This window comes from Acyrthosiphon pisum, chromosome A2, assembly GCF_005508785.2.
Source record: "Acyrthosiphon pisum isolate AL4f chromosome A2, pea_aphid_22Mar2018_4r6ur, whole genome shotgun sequence".
Classification (NCBI taxonomy): Eukaryota; Metazoa; Arthropoda; class Insecta; order Hemiptera; family Aphididae; genus Acyrthosiphon; species Acyrthosiphon pisum.
The window spans coordinates 81,463,966-81,484,373 of NC_042495.1; the positions used below are offsets into that span (position 1 = coordinate 81,463,966).

At 26.9% G+C, this 20,408-nt stretch overlaps 3 protein-coding genes across 6 annotated transcripts; 2 read left to right on the forward strand and 1 right to left on the reverse strand.

Annotated features, from left to right (window-relative positions):
• Positions 1 to 1,982: 1,982 nt before the first annotated feature.
• LOC100162067 (CG6583-like) lies at positions 1,983 to 2,885 on the reverse strand. The gene is given in 3 exon segments (NM_001162039.2): positions 1,983 to 2,328; positions 2,438 to 2,620; positions 2,705 to 2,885. Coding segments are annotated over 3 exon segments (462 nt in total). The 5' UTR covers positions 2,766 to 2,885; the 3' UTR covers positions 1,983 to 2,110.
• A 429-nt stretch (positions 2,886 to 3,314) lies between these two features.
• Positions 3,315 to 14,428, forward strand: LOC100164172 (probable ATP-dependent RNA helicase DDX5). 4 transcript variants are annotated; one of them, XM_008187566.3, is made up of 13 exons: positions 3,327 to 3,732; positions 3,823 to 4,017; positions 6,042 to 6,167; positions 6,235 to 6,346; positions 6,425 to 6,613; positions 6,680 to 6,859; positions 6,932 to 7,104; positions 7,169 to 7,279; positions 7,349 to 7,410; positions 7,486 to 7,545; positions 12,281 to 12,523; positions 12,591 to 12,768; positions 14,299 to 14,428. In XM_008187566.3, exons 1-13 carry the CDS (start codon positions 3,704 to 3,706, stop codon positions 14,312 to 14,314), a joined length of 1,674 nt encoding a protein of 557 aa, XP_008185788.1. In that variant the 5' UTR covers positions 3,327 to 3,703; the 3' UTR covers positions 14,315 to 14,428. The 4 variants fall into 4 exon arrangements, 3 of the variants coding, with proteins under 3 accessions (XP_016662134.1, XP_008185788.1, XP_001951743.2); XM_001951708.5 differs by lacking the exon at positions 14,299 to 14,428 and adding an exon at positions 13,751 to 13,873 and having other exon boundaries at positions 3,329 to 3,732; XR_510992.3 differs by lacking the exons at positions 12,591 to 12,768; positions 14,299 to 14,428 and adding an exon at positions 11,809 to 12,113 and having other exon boundaries at positions 3,315 to 3,732; positions 12,281 to 12,422.
• A 2,658-nt stretch (positions 14,429 to 17,086) lies between these two features.
• LOC100160027 (cytochrome c oxidase assembly protein COX11, mitochondrial) lies at positions 17,087 to 18,996 on the forward strand. Its single transcript, XM_001951142.3, has 5 exons — positions 17,087 to 17,287; positions 17,392 to 17,664; positions 17,722 to 17,877; positions 18,484 to 18,651; positions 18,713 to 18,996. The coding sequence occupies exons 2-5, from the start codon at positions 17,455 to 17,457 to the stop codon at positions 18,851 to 18,853; spliced, it is 675 nt and encodes a 224-aa protein (XP_001951177.2). The 5' UTR covers positions 17,087 to 17,287; positions 17,392 to 17,454; the 3' UTR covers positions 18,854 to 18,996.
• Positions 18,997 to 20,408: the final 1,412 nt, after the last annotated feature.

Here is a 20,408-nt window from a genome sequence, read left to right on the forward strand (position 1 = left end):
AAATGTATTTGACATTATATGCACAACTTTAGGTTTCTCAGCTTTGTTCAGTTTTATCAACTGTAATACTTGGCTAATGGCTGATATTTCAATTAAAAAGAACGATCGTTACTGATATTCACTTATCAATGAGAACTCAGCAGGGGCTACTGCGACAAAGTATAGAACAAAAAAGCTCACATGGCTGCATAATTTTTAATTTATTTATTATGTCTGTTATATTTGTAAAATGTTGATCATTTTGATTTTTCAATGATTTTATACTGTTAGTATAATTTTTCTTTGAAGGTAAAAAAGTATATTTACTAGGTAGGTAGTTTTATAAATGGAATATATTGAAAATAATTTTTTTTACAAAATGTGTAAAGCCAAATAATGAAAACTATGCAACACAAAGTGCATGCAGCATGTATTTAGTAATCAACTATTGGAATTTAAAACATTCTTAAATTTGGTCATTTAATATATTTTATGCTTTCAGAAAAGTAATTAAAATATTAATGCAAAATATAAGTAGTACCACGATAATACAATTTATACATTATTTAAAAAAATGTATTAATTTAGTTTGTAATTGAATGAGAAAAATGTGATAGATGTTTACTATCTTGAAATTAAACACATTTTTTAAGAATGTAAAAACATACTTACATAATTTTTTATCTACATTTTATCTTTCCACAACGATATAACTAACCTATGTGATATGTGAATGCAGTTACCTACCTATATTACTACAACAATAGAACAATTATTCTGTTTGGTTTTAAATTTTAGCAGTAACAGTACTTAACATTTTTTCTGGATATATTGGAAAACTAAATATTGTGTTAAATTTAAATTTTTTGTTTATTTACGATTGTTAATAAAACGGAAATTAATTTGAAAATATTGCATTTGGTGGAAAGCAAACACAAATTCCAACAGATAATAATGAAGCAAACATAAGGCTAAGTATGTACACTTTCTTTTTACCAGAATTTTAATTTTAACCATGCTTAATTATTTACTATTTATTATTTTAAGAAAAATGTTATTTATTTATATTATGCTTTTATTATAGAGTATACTCTATGGCTTTTATTGAAAAGTAAGTAAATAAAAAAATAAATATAACACAGTTATCACGAGAATATATTGTTATATACTTATATGGAATATAATGTGAGATAATATATACAAAAAAGGTTGTGGATTAGTTATGGACCCATAGGCCAAACATACTTATGGCAGCTCAGCTTGTGTCTAATTTAACGCATTTCTTTTGATTAATGTAGGTATACAGTTATATGATTCTTCTTCTTCTTTGCTTTTCGCTTTCAGCTAACAGGGTTAATCACATAATTACTTGTTCAATTTATTATTTAATACAACAAAAACTAACTGTCTTTTCTAAGAACTGTAACAATGTGGAGAAATGTTTAATTGAAACAAAAATACATGTTCAAACTATAAGTTGTTGGCTTATTATATAATTTGTTTTGGTAATACTAATTAACATAGTAACATTATATTTAACCAATCAACCACTGGCTGCTCACCAAATATTTATATCAGATGCACTTACAATTTGTATGAACTTATATTAGTTGCAAATTGCTCCGGCACACAGGGGTTAGATGTAGCACGTTCTTATGCATTATTTTTTACAACATTTTTACAACAAATTATGACACTTGCGGTTATCATAATCAGCATAAATTCAAATAGAAAAGATGCAATGAAACCATCTGTATTTTAAAATGTAATTCTCTACTGCTGGGTTGAAATAGTGAGCTAATGGTCCCTTAAACAAGATTTAGTGGCCCGTGATTAGTCCATTACATTTTTAGTAAACCATTTAATTTAATAAATTGTTTATGCAACCCAGCATAAATCTTATATTCATACCTGATACTAAACTAATAAAATTTACAAGACATTTTTCCAGGTTCAGGTAATTGAGAAAACAATACATTTTTTAAAAAGATAACTGGCATTAATTATAGCATAATTGTTTATATTTTAAGACTAATAATTAAGTGAATTATAAAATGTATAAAAAAAAATATAGTGATCAACACTATCAAGTTTGGACGGAATTCGTTACGAGATTACAAATAAGTATAGATCAATTCCTTAATATGTACATAGTAATTAATGAACACAGTGTGGTTGTTATGACGGATAACGGTGTAATGTTGGTGGACGAATTACAGTTATCTTCTGAACAATAACATTCTTCCCAATAGACTCCATTCCATTCAACTCCCCAGTTGCATACACCAGTCACACCAGTATCAGAAACCGATCCACAACGGCGGATCACATTTCTCCAACGACCATCCCCTGATATTAAAACAATAAAATATAATTAACATAATGTATTAATATCAGAACACTATACAAATATGTAGATGATATTGACCAAATCAATTATTAGACACTTTTGACTCACATATAAATCCTCTGAGGCCTTGTTTGGTTACTTTAACACAAAATGTGCCAGGCGTATGAGATTCATCACTAGTGCATTCTACCGAGACATGACGATCTTTGTGGAATTTTTCATATGCACCACAATTATCAGATCCTTGTTGGTCGCTACTTGTAGAACACTGGTAGCATTGGATTCCACTTACTAAACAGAACAAGTTAAGCCTTAATAGTATTGTAATATAAGGGCGTGACAAAAGACAGCCACACCTTTTAGACATAAAATTACCTTTATGCAAGAATGATAAACCTAAAACTAATACAAAACAAGAAAGTATTGTGGGCTTCATTATGACAAGAATAAAAACTAGAGCTATTGGGTAACAAAATTAATATAAATAATTCAACAACATAAAAAGAAAATTACGTTTTTAAAAATTTTAAACTGTTAAATGGGAAATAGTGAATACTTAACAGTAATTCAAAGGGAAATTTGATTAAGATGACAAATGTAAAATGATAATGGGTAAAATATAAGCAAAACAACCAGGGGTGCTCAGTGTGAAATATGTATTAGAAGTTAGAACCATGAACTAAGAGTTATAGTTCATGGTTAGAACCACGGGTTAAAGTATAATATCATAATGTGGGATATTATACTGTAAATTAAAATTAATATTTAAACCTATAATAATTAATGAACTTAACAACAAATTAATATTTCGTGTTTAATAAAAAGTTAATAAAACACTATAACATTATTATAATAGTAATGGTTTATTGAAAAAAAAAATAGAATAATTTATTATGATAAAGCATAGGCATTATTCATAATGTAAAAAAGTATTTAAATAGTATTTTTGATTAAAAATATTTTTTGTGTACGAAGTTTCTTCTCCATGATGACGCCATGTTAACATTTTTAACATGGATTTTCAATGCATTTTATTAAGCAACAATAACTAATAAACTATAAGCCTATCAGCGACTCGCGAGTGCCGACCATAGAGTAAGAATATGTGCCGACTGATGAGAACTGACTGGCGACTGCCGATTGCCGATTTTAGAGTTTCACAAAGTTCATAGTTCATTCTTCATCCATAAATACAATATGTTTATATTTACCATTTACTAAACGGTTCTGAAGTCGTTATTCATTTATGCCTTACGTCAGTGTTTTGATTTGCTTATTCAACATATTAAGCTAAATATTTGGGCTATTTAGTATAATAATTATATTTTCTAATCGTGAATTTACAATTCTTACTTTTGATCCGCCGACCTGTGAATGGTCTCCAGTATGGGTTACAGCCGAAAGTAAGTCGATCGTAATATTCAATTTAAGTAATACTTCCATACGTTTTAATAAAACGATGATTTTTTGTTTATATAATTTTTTTCAAACAGTCCAATATCGTCATCTAGAGATCGTAGACGTGGACGGGATAGACGAAGTAGAAGTCCGGTACGGCGACGCGGTGGTGGTGGTCGAGGAGGTAGAGGTGATCCAGGCTCTAACTTACGTAAACCTCGATGGGAAACAAAAAAGCTCGAACCATTCAAAAAAGATTTCTATCTGCCGCACGAAGCTGTCCAGAATAGGTATGAAATGTGATTTATATTTAATTAAGAATACGGTACACCGTCATTTGTTGTCATACCAAGTATGTAACATACCAAATTGTACGCTCAGCGGAACACGATAAATCCGTTAGTTTAAAAATTAGAATGAGGTAAATACCTCTTATAAAATTTAAAGGTAAGATTATTTTCAAAACAATTTCATTAGCTTTTTATTATATTTTAATTTTAAAGCGATTCACGAGTATTCTTAAATTGTAAATTGTTTTAACATCTTAAAATACTCATATCTTGTTTGAAAATTAAAATATAATAAAAAATTGATGAAATTGCCTAGATAATAATCTTACTTTTAAATTTTATAAGAGGTCAATTCACTCTATTTTTTAAGCTAATGGAACTAACCGTGTTCAACTGAGCATACAATTTGGTATGTTAAAGACGGAGACAACAAATGTCGGTATGACATCCTCTTAAACTGATAAAAAAAATTGAGGTGTAAAAATTTAGCTTGAAGTACAACTCTATTTTAAAATAATTAAGCTGAAGTAAATAAAAACAATACTATTATAGTCATTGGTGCAGATCTTATGGTTCCTAACTGCTATGAATCCCCTACCTAATAAGTAATTAGGTAGGGTTTGATTTCATAGTTGTTATTGCTTAACCATCTGTTAGTTGCACCGTTTTTTTTTCTCATTTGATCTCGCGGGGTTAATATTTTCCAAATCCAATTTAACGTTTCTTTATTTATTATTAATTACTTAATATATTATTTGAAGTTCATCTAACTGTCTTTATTACATTTTATATATTTTTTATCTATTTTTAAGATTTTGATACAAATATATCATAATATGTTTTAGTAGTTAGTAAACAATAATAACTACTAATAGAAAATTAGTTCTATTTGTTGGGCAGGATAAATATGTGCTATCTAATATTTTCTATAGCTGCTGATTATATGTTGATCAAAATTTATGAGTCAGAATTTAATTAAATCAGTAAGCCTGTACTGTCTGACATAGTCTATTTTGTTGAAAAAAATAATGACAACATTTAGTTGCACCTGATAAATTTACAGCATTTACATCTTTATTATAAATGTGTTTCATAATACTAGTAAGTTACACTGAAAATTTTATTTTTCTTATTTTTCCATATTTAGTTATAAATGCATATTTAACCATATTAGAAAAAATAAAACCATACTTTGCCAGTTTTCGATCTAAATAAAGTCAGCTGTGACAAATAAAAAATATATTTTGAAAAACTTGAAGTGTAAAATTTTGGTCTTTGATAAATTAAGAGCATATTATGTATACATTTGGAAAATTGAATATTTAAAAATATAATAGTACTACACTAATCGCATAACGGTCTATTATCTGGCTGATAACTCTACAATGTGTGTAGCAGGGAGTGTTAATTCATAATTGCTAATTAGTAATTTTTCAAGTTTTTTAAAGTGAATACTTAATCATACTATCTTTTTATATTTTTGTTTTCATATAATTGTATAATTTAAGTAGGTAGCAAAAGTCATATTTTACACTTTTAGACCATATTTTAAGTACATATTTGTTGTTATTTTAGTGCAAAAGTGTATACATATTTCCAGGTTTATAAGTACTAGAAGTCCTCAGTCTACTAATAAGTAATATTCTAGAATAACTTATAATAATATTAAGCTCAATATATAAAATGTATTGGCTGCTGCTGTACCCTCTGAATTTTGCTCAATACTAATATAATAAACAATAAACACCTATGAGTCTTATATTATAAATTATTTATTTTATAAAATGTGATATTGTTGTGCATACATTTAGAGCTATGTGTTCTTCCATGTTATGCTGGTGCTTATTATTCTTTATGGATGTATGTTAATATGTTATAAACTTTTTTAGTAGAGTTAAACATTTTTCTACATTTTCAATTTATTTCTGTACATTTACTTATTGTCTGAATTGTATCTTTATAGTTTTAAAATTAAAATATTTATACAACTCATTTAATGAGTCATTGTATTATTTTATTTTTAGATCAAAATCAGAAATAGAAAAATACAGAGAAGAGAAAGAAATAACACTAGTTGGCGAAAATATTCCAAAACCAATATTTAAGTTTGATGAAAGTGGCTTTCCTGAAATCATAATCAAAGAATTAAAGTAACACATTTTTGTTAAATATAGTTAGGTATTTTATCATTAGATTATATGAATACTTTTTAAACAGGAAACAAGGTTTTGTTGAGCCTACTGCTATTCAAGCACAAGGATGGCCAATAGCTTTGTCTGGTAATAATTTAGTTGGTATTGCGTCCACTGGTTCTGGAAAAACATTATCGGTATTAAATTATTGTTATCATTGCATAGTCTATGAATTGGAGCATTATGTAAATGTATATAATTTTATTTTTTGACAGTATATTGTTCCTGCTTTAATACATATTTCACATCAACGAAAATTATCACGTGGTGATGGACCTATTGTATTAGTATTGTCTCCAACTCGAGAATTAGCCCAACAAATACAAACTGTTTGTGACGATTTTGGTGATGCATTTGGAGTTAGTAGTACATGCTTATTTGGCGGTGCACCAAAAGGTGGTCAGGTATGTTGAAATACTGAATTAAGTTAATTATCATTATTTCTTTGATTTTCAATGTATTTTTTCCAGGCATCTGACTTGAGTCGTGGAGTTGAATTAGTAATTGCTACACCAGGCCGTTTATTAGATTTTCTTGAAAGTGAACGTACAAATATGTGTCGATGCACATACCTAGTTTTAGATGAAGCTGATAGAATGTTGGATATGGGGTTTGAACCACAAATTCGAAAAATCATTGATCAAATAAGAGTATGCAGTTAATAATGAATAAAATAAGCTATAACAATTTTATATATCTTATATCTATTTATTAACTTGCAGCCAGATAGACAAGTATTAATGTGGTCAGCAACATGGCCCAAAGAAGTAAAAAATTTGGCTGAAGAATTTTTAGATGAATATATACAAATAAATATTGGTTCCTTAACATTAGCAGCTAACCATAATATCCAACAAATTGTTGAAGTCTGTCAGGAATATGACAAAGAAACAAAGTATATATTCCTTAAGGTTATGTTTTTAGTATCTATAATTTATCAACATTTAATATTTTATTAGGTTAATATCGCTTTTAAAGAAAATAATGGATGAAGATGAAAATAAAACTATTGTTTTCATTGAAACTAAGCGACGGGTGGATGAAATTACAAGAAAGATTAAAAGACATGGGTGAGTTAATATAATAATACATTTAGTATGAAAAATGTTGTTATAATTATATATTTTGTTATATATTAGGTATTCAGCTGTATGTATTCATGGTGATAAATCACAATATGAGAGAGACAATGTTTTGAAAGGTATGATTATTATATTTGTATTGCTTGAATATAAATAAAATTAAGGTAAAATCAATTTACATATATATATTATAGATTTCAGAGATAGTCGTTACCCTATATTGGTCGCTACAGATGTTGCCGCTCGTGGTCTTGGTGAGTAACTACAAATATGTTTTAAGGTTTTAATATAATTAATTTCTAGTATAAATTCAATATTTGATTAAAATCAAATAATATTATATCTATATAAAAAACAATAAAATTTGTTAGAATAATTTTATTACAATAAAAACTTGAAGGTTATATATTTTAAATTTAACCTTATAACATGTTTTTTTATTGTTGAATAAAATGTTTATAACATTTTATCTTCATAATTAAACACATTTTAACAAAATATAATTTTTTTTTTAAAACATTTAATTTAATTGGATAGGTAATACAAATTATGATGTACTACTGACTTCACTGATAATAGTATTTAGTACATATTAGTATAGTCTTATTTCAGGTAACTTTTATTTGTTTAATTTGAAAAAAGTTATTATGATTATTTTTATCTTAATACATTTGATAAAACAATTAAAAACATTCTGTTATTAATTTACATGCTTTACATTTTCAAACTAATTTGGAATAACACATTGTATTTAAATTTGATGAAATCAAAACTATGTGAATTAATTAAAATCATAGTTGTTTGAAATTTTAAAAGTTCTAAATATAAATGAATTCAAAGAAAACCAGTTTTTTATTATTAATGATAGTTTTAAAGTTTTATTACATTAAACCTTTCGTCATATTGTATATTACAAATTACAAATTGGTCATTGCAAATGACAAGGAATACTCTTAAATTATATTTTAGTATGATTTTAATATATACATATGTGCGGTTTTTTAATGAATTGATTCTAAAGTATAATTACCATACGGTACCCTAAATATAATTATGACCATTATAGTCTTGACTTAACAAAAAAAAATTAAAAATTGTTTGCTATAATCTGATAATCAAGTAAAATATGGTTAAAAAAATTCTTTATCTTGATCAAAAACCAAGAAAGTATATTTATCTTAATAAAAATAATTTTTGTATTTAAGTTGTTTATTTGTAATTTAATCGCAAGTGTTTCAGTTTTTTGTTCATAATTTATATAGTTTATTTTAACACATAAATTCACATTAATCTGCAGAATATTTGATTTATTTTTCTCCTTTAGTTAAAATAAATAATTCTGCTACATACCAAAACAAAACACTTCTAATCTAAAATCAAGCAACATGGGCTCTCCACATGCATTGCAAACTAATAGGTTCCTCAAGGTAGTCCTTAAAGTTTTCTCCTCTTCATTTTCTTTGTGAACAGGATTTAATGTGAAATTGATTCTCTGCACGGACAATACAACAATGTATCTTTATATAATCTCTAATATTGGCGTATCCAGAATTTTTTGCTCAAAATATCTTGGACTTCAACTAAACCTTAAAAAATGTCACGTATTGATCTTTTCTAGACATCATTCTCTCTTCTACATTTTATTCTACTAACTATGGTCGTAATCATCCTATTTATAAATTATATGAGGCTTGTTACTTAAATTCTACTATATTAAATTGTTAACGTTTATTTATAGTTTTGTTGCCTAACTTATTTGTAATCAAAACTAATAATGTTATTCCTTCATTTTTTTATCTATGTTGTTGTACTTTTATAATATAAATATTTGCTGTACTAACTAATTTTATTTCATATTGTATTTGTGTATAGTTTGTTACTGTAATCTGGAAAACTGCCTGTTTAGGCATAAATATGTTTATAATAATAAGATAAAGATTCGGAAATCTAATATACAAATCACTCAAATTTTAACTGATCAATGACTATCTAATAACCCAATAAATTATATAGTTAACTTGGTCACCTGAAATATTATTGCAGGAATAATTTAATATTTAACGTACATTTTGTGAATGAACTTTGGAAGTACCGTTAATTGATGGTTTTTCTACATTTGACCATGCATATCCAAATAAATTTATTACTTGAAATGCTGTAGTAGCTATGAGATGAATTTTACTATTGATTAGATGTTATTCATGTGAATAAGGGAAGCCACATAGAACATTAATTATAGATACCAGAAACTAAATTTAAAATAATATTATTTTAGTGTCACTCAAAGACTAAAATTATACTATGATTTATAATAACTTTAACTTATTATGTACAATTTGTGTGGATTGCTTATTTCTGAATAAAATAAAAATGTAGTGTACATTAAATGTATTTACAATTATTTATTTGTATCAAATTTTTTATAAATATTAATACTTAAGGCTCTGTCAAACAGAAAACGTTATTTTCACGTCGCGTGATTTTGTAATTAGTTACAACGCCGCGTTATTCATGCGTGTGAAAGCACCACGCCGACAAGCCTTTTACCGCTATAACGTGTTCTGTTTGACTGAGTCTTTAATATACTGCTTATTTAAATTTAATTAAAAGGTTCATATTGATTCACTCCACACACACAATAAAAACCCAATTTACTAGTAATGAGCTTGTTATATTCTAAATTTGTATAAATCATGCATGAGTTCAATCGCATTTTGCCTATTGCTTAAATTCAGAATTTTAAATGTAACTATATTGGTTATATTTAATATTATAATGAAAATAGTAAATTTGCATAATAATAGGAGAAAATAAACCTTTTATTATTTATCAAGTTTTACATCTTGAAATTAGTGTTTGTCTGATATTGCCAAATATTAATATATTTATTTCACCTATAATTAAATATGGAGACTATTGTTTAATTATTGAAGAATTTGGTTGAAAAATATGATATACAAATTTATATGTTGTCACATTGATATCTAGTTATATTATTGTTGTAGAATTGGCTATTTATTAAGTGACAAAATTTCAGGAAATTTCTTGTAAGGTGGTGCAACGACTATGCAATAATCTGTACGAAAAATAAATAAAAATAAAAATTATTATGATCATTTTTTTTTTATGTGAAGGGGGAAATATTTATTCATTGCATTTGAATAAATTTTATTTTTTCTATGTCCCAGTACTAAGTGTTAGGCAAAATTAATAAATCTGTACTTAATTTTTTTTTTAAATTTCAATATGTTGCATATTTACTTTTTTATACTAATTTAAAAAAAAGTATACTTTATAAAGTTAAATATTTTTAAATATTATTATAATTAAGTATTATGTATATATATATATATATATATATTTGTTTTATTGCATATTTGATGCATATTTCCATAATTTTTACTGCATATTTCAAATTTTTGTGCATATAAATCCATGCACATACTCAGTGATCCTCAACCTTTTTTTTTACTACAATACTCTAATTTAGATCCATAAAAATGGACACACATAAAATAATTAATTAATTTTTGAAAAAGCAACCAATATAATCCTATATGTAAATTAAGAATGAGACTATCTTCACAATTGTTTTTCTTATCTGAGGTTTTTTTTACTACATCATTATGCCATAATAATATGATATATTAAATATACAGATATACTTCAAATACGTATAATATAAATAAAAAAATTTTTTTAAAACACACCAAGGTAATTCACGACACCAGTTGAAAACCACTGCTATAGTCATTAGAATAGATTACAGCTAGTTATAAGATAATCGAATACTAAATGTACTAATCAATTATTTACTGTTAGTGTCATCAGTTGTAAATTGTCAACTCTCTCAATCTGTGTTTATCAATAGTGATACTAACATGATTATAAAATTAGTATGTATGTACTGTAATTCTGAAAAAAAAAATACACTATGAGTAAAAATATTAATCTATAATAGAATACACTTAAAATTCCAAAAACTGAATTAAATCTCAAATAAAGGAGGAAAACTAAATGAACCAACATTATTGAAAAAATTATTTACATATTATTTAGATTTTAAAATAAAATTGCCAGCTTACTGAAGTAACTTATCTCATCTAAAAAAAAAAACAATATGCTTAATACAAATTGGCAGTCTTGTATACAAAAATTTTTTTCAAAATAATATAATACCTACTTTAATTTAGGTCTTATTTTTTATAATCTTGAATAATATTTATATTTAACCCTGTTGCTATTTATGATGTGCAGTATCATTCATCATTAATTCTTACATTTATGTTAATAGAAATAATTATTCATAATGGCTTTCATGGCATTCTATTAATGATGTTAAGTGTGCGTCTGTTAATATGTTGAATTTGTTGGATTCATATAGCTTATATTTTAAATCTGCATTGAATTGTAACGCAAGTTAGTATGTACACGTAAAATGGGTATAATTTTTTTAGAACTACCTGGAATTATAGGTGTTTGATATGTTCTGTTTTTTGTTTTATTTTACATTACAGAGGCACACACAAGCTGTACAATGCGTACTAAATTTAAAAAATACTATAAAAATGTATCAATGTTGTCGCATTGTCGACGCTGTGCCTCAAAAATGGACATGCATTAATAATTGCGTGTGGGTCTGTGTGTTCGTGGCGGCTCTGGCTACACAAGTAGTTTGAGTGGTCGCGCACCGGCGGCAACGTGGGGCTAGTCATTCCACACTGCTGTCCCCCGCCTCGACCTGTCTGTGTATGTTGTGACGTGTCCAACGTCAATCGTTGTCCCGTGTGGGGCGCTTAAACACGTACACCGGATGTCGATGGTAAATAGCAAATAAACAAAACATTAACAATGTTATTTTGGAGATTCATTTTGGTAAATGAAAGTGATTATGAAGTCTTGGGCCAAACAGCAACATTTAACAACTACAAGTGTTGATATTTAAATACTATTTTTGATTTTTCTTAATTTATTTTAATTGTTGTTTAGATGTGGAAGATGTGAAGTTTGTAATCAATTTTGACTACCCAAATAATTCTGAAGACTATGTACATCGTATTGGTCGTACCGGTCGATCTCACAAGACGGGTACAGCTTACACATTCTTTACACAGTCAAATGCCAAACAAGCTGCAGATTTGGTTTCAGTTCTCACAGAAGCCAATCAGACTATAAGTCCTAAACTAAAAGACATAGCTGACAACTGGCGTTCAAATGGATTTTCAGGAAGAGGTATAATTTATAATAACTTATTTCATGATAAATAATTTATAACAAACATTATATTTATATTAAATAGGTGATAGACGACGTGGATGGAGAAGTGGTCGATCAAAAAAATCTAAGAGCCGTTCAAGGAGCCGTGATCGTTATAAACGTAGATCAATTTCCAGATCTAGATCTAGATCATACTCTAGGTCAAGAAGCCGTAGTCGTTCACGGTCATATGATAGACATCGAAGACATAGGCGTAGCAGGTAGTACTAAAATATTATTGAGTTAATATAGTACATAGTACATTATTATTATATTTTAAAATGCTAAATATACCTATATAATAAGGAGCCTGGTGTTGATCTTTCAAATTTTCCGCAATTTTCATATACAATTTGAAAATGTTATTTATATTTTAGTTTCTACCTTAATTATGATACTTTTCCCACTAATCTACTGTCCCATACCTATTTAGGATGTATTATATTAACAAAAACAACTTCACAAGAAAAAAATCTCGGACCTAAGGCTGGACTATACACTGTGTATTTCGCAGCGTTCGAAACGCTACGGGATACAGCGTGTTTAGCCCCAGCCTTATAGAAATGTCTGATTTCGATAACTATTTTTTAACTGGAAAAAAAATACTTCTTATAGAGGTAACATTTAACTCTGTTTTTTTATTTATTTCAAATAATTGTATAAAATAATTTTTAAAAAAAAGCTTAAAATTGTATATTAAGACATTATTGAGTTTTAGATTTAAATATTGAAAAACTGAGTTGAATGTGGCCTGTAAAATATTACCCTAATTAGTTTTGATCAACTTGCTCAAATTTAGTTGGTTTTACAGGATAGGATCATTAAACCTATAAAGTGTATTATTTCTGTTATTTGAACAAAATTACACTGTGCTCCTTAATATATATTATATATATTTACTATATAGGGTTATTCAAAATGATGTGACTGATTACAAATGATTGTATAATTTTTGTCTTAGAGTGATAATTGTCACTAAAATAATATAATTTAAAATGTAGTTTCTGGTATCTATAATTAATGTTCTATGTGGCTATCTAATAGATAATATGCATGTACCAGTTTTATTAAAATATATCTCCAAAATTCACATAGCATAATATGGTCAAAAAAACCATGTACAAAGAATCTGATGAATCATTTTAAATAACCCTTACAAAATAATAAATATAATTATTGTAATATTTTTAATTTTAATTTTAGGAGCTCGGATTAATGACAATTAGTGAACAAACAATAATTTTCTATTTTTGTTGTTTTATACTTATACAATATATTTTTTTTTCTAATAGGATTAATATTATATTGTTTTAATTATTATTCTCATTATTTTTTTGGTTTATATTTTTAAATTATTTTATTAACAATCATTTTTTTTTTTTTTTTTCAATAAAAATATTTGCGTAGCATGTTTGTCTATTAAATATTAACCACAAATTTAAAATTATAATATTACTACTTAATACATTAAACAATAACTATAAAACAACTAAGTTTATTAAATATATCAATGTTGATACATTTTTAATTTTGTATATTATAATGACTTGTTAAAATGTATTTAATTGAATACATAAATTATTTATTGTATGTAACTATTGATAAGTTAATATCTTTAATCTAGCTTATAGATAGTTAGATTTAAAAAAAAAATTGATTTTTGAAGTTAATTTATATTTTACCTAATGATTTTAGTCATATTTTAACAAATATAAATATTATAATTATCCTTAATTAATTTACATGTTTAGGTTAACACATTTCTAATAAATCCATCCTAGTTGAGTTGTCAAAATAACTTTCAAACTTTGTATGTAATGGAATAGCTTTCAAAATAATTGTAAGTAAAAATATAAAAATTATAATAATAATAATTATATTATTGATTTCCTTATATTGTATTCAGCTATATTATAAAAACATCACTTTAAATTAAATTTTTTAAATAAAGATTCTTACATTTATTGAATATGACTTACAATTTTTTTTTTTTTTGGCAGTGTTATTTAATAACAACATTTTAAACACATGTAAAATGTATAAACATTAATTATAAAGAATAAAAAAATAGTTCTTAATTTTAGACGTGTTGTATAATAAAATGTTTCTAAATATCCTAGTATATAGCAATTTGAGTATTCAGGTATAGTAATTTTGAAGTCTGCGGACAGTTAAAAAAATATCAACTACTGAGTAAGTAGCCCTAAGTAGTTATACTAAGTAGTATAAATAGTTCATACTGGAACCAAAAATACATTAAATAGATATTTAAGTTCAAATGTAGATAAAATTAGATATTTAAACGAGGAATAACAGTTTTAGTTGTGCCTAATTCAAAAATATTGTTCGTGTAGACTTAAAACTTTTATGTACATTATTATGTGTTACTGTAGATAATGACGTTTTAAAAATATTTATATCAATTTTAAACTACCTAAATATTTTAAGTTTATTGGTTTTTTATACGTTAGGTATACACAGAGAGGTATTTACATTTTGGCGCCCCTTTTTTTCTCATTTTCCTTTTATAATAACTAATAAGTTATAACTTCACCTTAAAAACAATATAACCTTTAGTGATGGCGCTTTGATGGACTCAGAACTATGCGCCCCGGGGCAATTTCACCCCTTCCCCTCCACCCCTAAATATGCCACTGGGTATATACCACAAACAAAAGCGCCCATTAGGGGTTGCAAGGGGGTGACACATGTCACCTATCTAGACAAATGTGAAATTATAGTATTTTTTTAAATTCAGTATACATATACCTAGTAAATTATTTTTACTGATGATATTATAGTATTATACATTTATACTACACGACATATTACATAGGGACATCATTTATCTATGTTATATTGTTGTTTATCTATTTTCTGTTATTAAATAAAAGCAATTTTATTGGTTCATAGTTTTTTTTATGATATTGTCACACATCCCCCTCCCCAGGTTCCGATTGAGCTCCTAGGTAAGACATACTTTTTAATTTGTATCCGTACCTATTATGTGGAGTCTAGATAAGTATATGAGGGGCTAGGTCCCCTGACCCCACCTAATTGCGCCTATGTCTAATTTATATATATAGATTTATCTATATTGTCCGTGGTATTCAGTGACTTTTAAAAAAAAAACTATATTGCTTTAATACGACCCCTTAAAAATGGTTCGCATTGAACAGCCTTTAATTTAAATTCGATGATAAATCATTACAAACGAAAACAGATTTTGAGCATAAACATGTTATTCTTAGGAAACAAATTTGTGTATAACGATACATAATATATATTATATCGGTATAATACGATCGTTCAAGAAAACAAATGTGTTTGGTATATCGAATAGTATCGGGCTCAGACTTGCTGTAAAGTGTAAACAAAGATATATAAATATAGGCTATAGCCATATAGGTATAAAATAACTATATTATACAGGAATACAGAATGTCCCGCGATGATTTACCCATTGCGATATCTCCTGAGATAATGAATACATTATAAATCTGTTTTTTTTTATTAAACTCATCGAGACAATTATAGGACACTCATATTTAATTTTTTAACTAAATTACATTTTTTGGTAAAAAAGTTAAAATAGTTATTTTTTATTTTTGAAACAATTGAAGATAGCCATTTTATAGAGTTCATTTTTGTGAAAATGTTGACTTTTCAACATTATATTTTCATTAATCTCATGATTTTTAAAATGTTTTTAGTTTATAGGTAAAACGGCAAAAAACCAATTTTTGTCCAGACGGCAAGTATATCCTCACGGGACACTGTATAGTGTTAACTGATTGTATAATAATTTATATATTTACACAAAAATAAAAATAATATTTATGAAATATACATATATTATGCTGCATGCGCATGTGTAAATGGGTAATCGTAATCTTAAGAGGGTCATGGTTCAAAATAATCAATAATGCATATATTTTCCAAAAAAATACAAGACCACGGGTTAAATCACGATTAAAGATAGTACTATCTATAGCCGTGGGTTAAAGCATAGAATGGTTAAAGCACGGTTTAAGATGGTAAATACTATGGGTTAAAGTAACAATCTTAGCGTTCGCAGCGCAAACTGTGGCCGTTTAATCGTGCTACTCATTTCGGTACGTTTTTTCATGCGGACGGCCGTAACCCGTAGCAGGGGTATGAAACTCCGTGATTCGGGCGATTGTGGCCTTGACATGGTTTCCAGGGGCGGTGTGGCATACGTGAAATAGGAAATGGTAAACAAGCTGACCCCGCGTAGCGTATCCCGCCTATGTTTCGGGAAACGTTTACGTAAACATGTCTAGCATGTTGGTGCGCAGAAACGTTTCCATGTTTTTCAGAGGTTCAGACTTCAGATCATAGGGAAACAAAACCTCAATCAGCTGATCGAGTTTCGTTTCTATATTGTTCTATGCCCGTAGGAGTTTGGTCTCCTTATTCTAGTTTTCTCAATAATAATGATAAATTGATAACAGAATCAGACGACAGACATAATAAATATTAAATCATAATATCACAGAATAAAATTTATTTTATTTATTTATTCTGTGATAATATTATTCAGTAATTAATATTTTTATTCAATATTTGCAATTCGCTTAAGTCAAAAATCGAAAATTAAACTAAGTACGAACAAATTCAACAATTAATAATGTCTCAGTCACACCGAATTTTATATTAACATAAAATCACTAAAGAATAATGTGCCTTATGTAGCACACTGTACTGAATAATAGTGTGGTAAATATTTGTCAATTAAAATTTAGCGACTGTAGAGTACAAATTTCTGTACCATATTACATTTTAGTACGTACATAATATTCTTAAGTTTTATTCTATTATAGTGACCCAACTCCAAAGAAAAACGATGACTTTTTGACCAAGACAACAGAACATATTATAATAGAATGATGTTTAAGGCACTGTTTAAAATGCGGCCTATATGTGGCTTGCATTGTCCCCTAAACTCTTTGTTTAACAAACGTTTACATAATACTAGTTCAAACAGTGCACAAAAAAAGAGAATACGTTCTACTGTATATTATCTTTCTTCATTAGGAGTATTAACGGTCGGTCTTAGTTATGCGGCTGTGCCACTGTATAAAATGTTTTGTCAGGTGAGCGCGTACTAAATATAACATTGACAAGTCACTATAATGTTGATTTATTTATAGGCATTCAGTTATGGTGGAACTCTGAACCATAACATAGAAGATTCTAAAGTAGAAACAATGAAACCCAATAGAAACCGAGAGATCAAAGTTCATTTCACTGCTGATACGTCATCCAGCATGCAATGGAGCTTTAAACCTCTTCAGAATGAAATCAGAGTAATACCTTTAAATTTAATAGAGCATTGATAATCCAGATAAACTGTAACCAACATAATGATTCACAATTTATTCGGTTAGTTAATTAAAAAAATGTCTTATTTTACTACTTTATTCTTTATTGACTTGATATTTCATACCATAGACATTGATCATTATAATTAATATTGACTTGAAATAACAAAATGTTACTTCTGCATTTATTTTTAATACAATTTACATATGTTTAGATTCTTTGCAAGATTGTATTTCAAGTAGAAGTATTCAATTATCATAATATAAGTATGTTAGCTATTGGGTTAAATAATGAATTCCTACCTACCACACAATTGTATTTTTCAACAGTTTGATATAGTGATTACAATTTTTGTTAACATTTAAATTTTGTTTCTGGAAGTTTTAACTATCCACATGTAAACATTACTAAACTACATTTTCTTTGTCTCATTTTTTTATTACTATATCTGTTTTAATTTGAGATCTTTTTACATTAGATTAGAATACACAAAAAAATTTATATTTTATACTTTATAGAACAAAACTTAACTTTTTTTTATTTCAAAATTAATGTTAAAAAAAATATTATATTTATTATGTTTTTATTAGGTAGCACCAGGTGAAACAGCATTAGCGTTTTATACAGCTAAAAATCCATTAGATAAAGCAATTACAGGTATCAGCACATACAATGTTGTACCTTTTGAAGCGGGGCAATATTTTAATAAAATACAATGTTTTTGTTTTGAAGAACAACAGTTGAATCCAAATGAAGAGGTATTTTACTAGCTGTTTACAGTATAATAACAGGATTGATAATAATTTTTAAATTGTTCAGGTTGATATGCCAGTATTTTTTTTTATTGATCCTGAGTATACTACCGATCCAAAAATGGAGAACATTGATGACATAACACTGTCATACACATTCTTCGAAGCTAAACAAGGTGTAGATTTATCAAATATTTTCAAACACTGAAACAATAGATAACTTATGAGTTATGTTTCTGGTAGTAAACATTGTTATACAATTGCGTACAGGCATTATTTTTATATATTTCAATGTAAACAAAATGTAAAATATATATTATATATTTTATAAAAAGTTTTAAAACTTAAAAATATGTTGTTTTTATTAATATGTACATCATATTCTTATTATCGAAGAAAAACAAGAAGTTTAAATTAGCATTAGGTTTAGGTTTTTATTAAAAATAGGTATCTTTTGAAATGAAAGAAGGTTTGACAAAAATAGTTTATCAAAAATATAGGCTACCATAGAATAAGAATACAAGAACAATTTTTTTTATAGATATTTGCATTGCCATGATGCAATGTGTGTGTTTAATTTAGATTTTGTAGATTTTTGAGATTTTGTGTAGTATGATCAAGTAAGCTTTTTATACAAAATAAGTTAAATAATAATAATTAATTTTACTTAAATATTTAAAATCAATATAAGTAATGAAGATCAAACATTTTGAACAGTTAGAAAGAAGTAGATATCAATACTATTTTAATATAATTTATATTTGTTTAAAGAGTTAAAACCGGATATATTTCTATTTAAAATCAAAATGTATTAATAAATTAATTTAGAAATATTCGAAGTTTGAATAAGAAATAGATATTTAAGTTCGAATCTCGAACAATCAAAGTTTTGTCTATCCCTAGTAATTCATTGATCATACTGGGAAGTGGGAATCCAATTTTCAGTTATCACGTTCATGCAATTGAATATATTGACATAGAAAATATTTGATACATAGTATTATGAATAATTAGTATTAATTACGAACCTATAACGGCTGTATTTTATTATTTGACAATTTAATAAAAAAAATAACTGGGAAATAATATTATATTATCTGATTAGGTATCATAAAGAAATAATAATAAAAAAAAAACGCCAAATTAATATGGAAAACTGCTAGAAACCGAGAAATCATAATATTAAAATATATTTTTGATGTATACAGCATCACCATCTAGTGAATCAAGTGACAGTTGGTTTCTTCGTGCACTCGTTGAGAATTACAGAAGTAGAAGGCGCTGCTGTTTTTCTATAGCGGTTGTTGCTCAGACCACATGCTTCTATAGTTCTATATTATAGTAGTATAGAAGTGGTATAGATGTCTATATAGTATATAAGTGTGGCTCAGACGCACGGCTATAGATACTATCTTTATTCTTTAATCGTGCTCAGACGCTCTGCAGTTACAACGATAAAAATACACTCGATAATTGACGATTTAAGAGGACGCTACACAGATATCTCCGTCTTACAAGCGAGTAACATAGCAAATTGGAGTCAATTGACTTTTTATAAAACTTGATGGCAAAATATCTGTGTTTGTATGTGGGTTTTTTACAATAACTCAGTGTTTAAATGAGTTATGAGTATTTTTAATTTACGCTATATTATATACGTATAGCTTGCTAAAAAGTTAAACTATCGTTAAAAACCCACATATAAACACAGATAATGTTATTAACATCAAGTTTCAAAATAGGTCGATTCACTCTAATTTTTA

Excerpts from the sequence above, each read along its gene's own strand:
- LOC100164172 (XM_008187566.3), top strand. The coding sequence starts at position 3,704 with ATGGTCTCCAGTATGGGTTACAGCCGAAA. Across the intron at positions 3,733-3,822 it reads AGTATGGGTTACAGCCGAAA|TCCAATATCGTCATCTAGAG; the intron begins GTAAGTCGATCG and ends TTTTTCAAACAG. Across the intron at positions 7,280-7,348 it reads AGAAAGATTAAAAGACATGG|GTATTCAGCTGTATGTATTC; the intron begins GTGAGTTAATAT and ends GTTATATATTAG.
- LOC100160027 (XM_001951142.3), top strand. The coding sequence starts at position 17,455 with ATGATGTTTAAGGCACTGTTTAAAATGCGGCCTATATGTGGCTTGCAT. Across the intron at positions 17,878-18,483 it reads CTCTTCAGAATGAAATCAGA|GTAGCACCAGGTGAAACAGC; the intron begins GTAATACCTTTA and ends TGTTTTTATTAG. Across the intron at positions 18,652-18,712 it reads AGTTGAATCCAAATGAAGAG|GTTGATATGCCAGTATTTTT; the intron begins GTATTTTACTAG and ends TAAATTGTTCAG.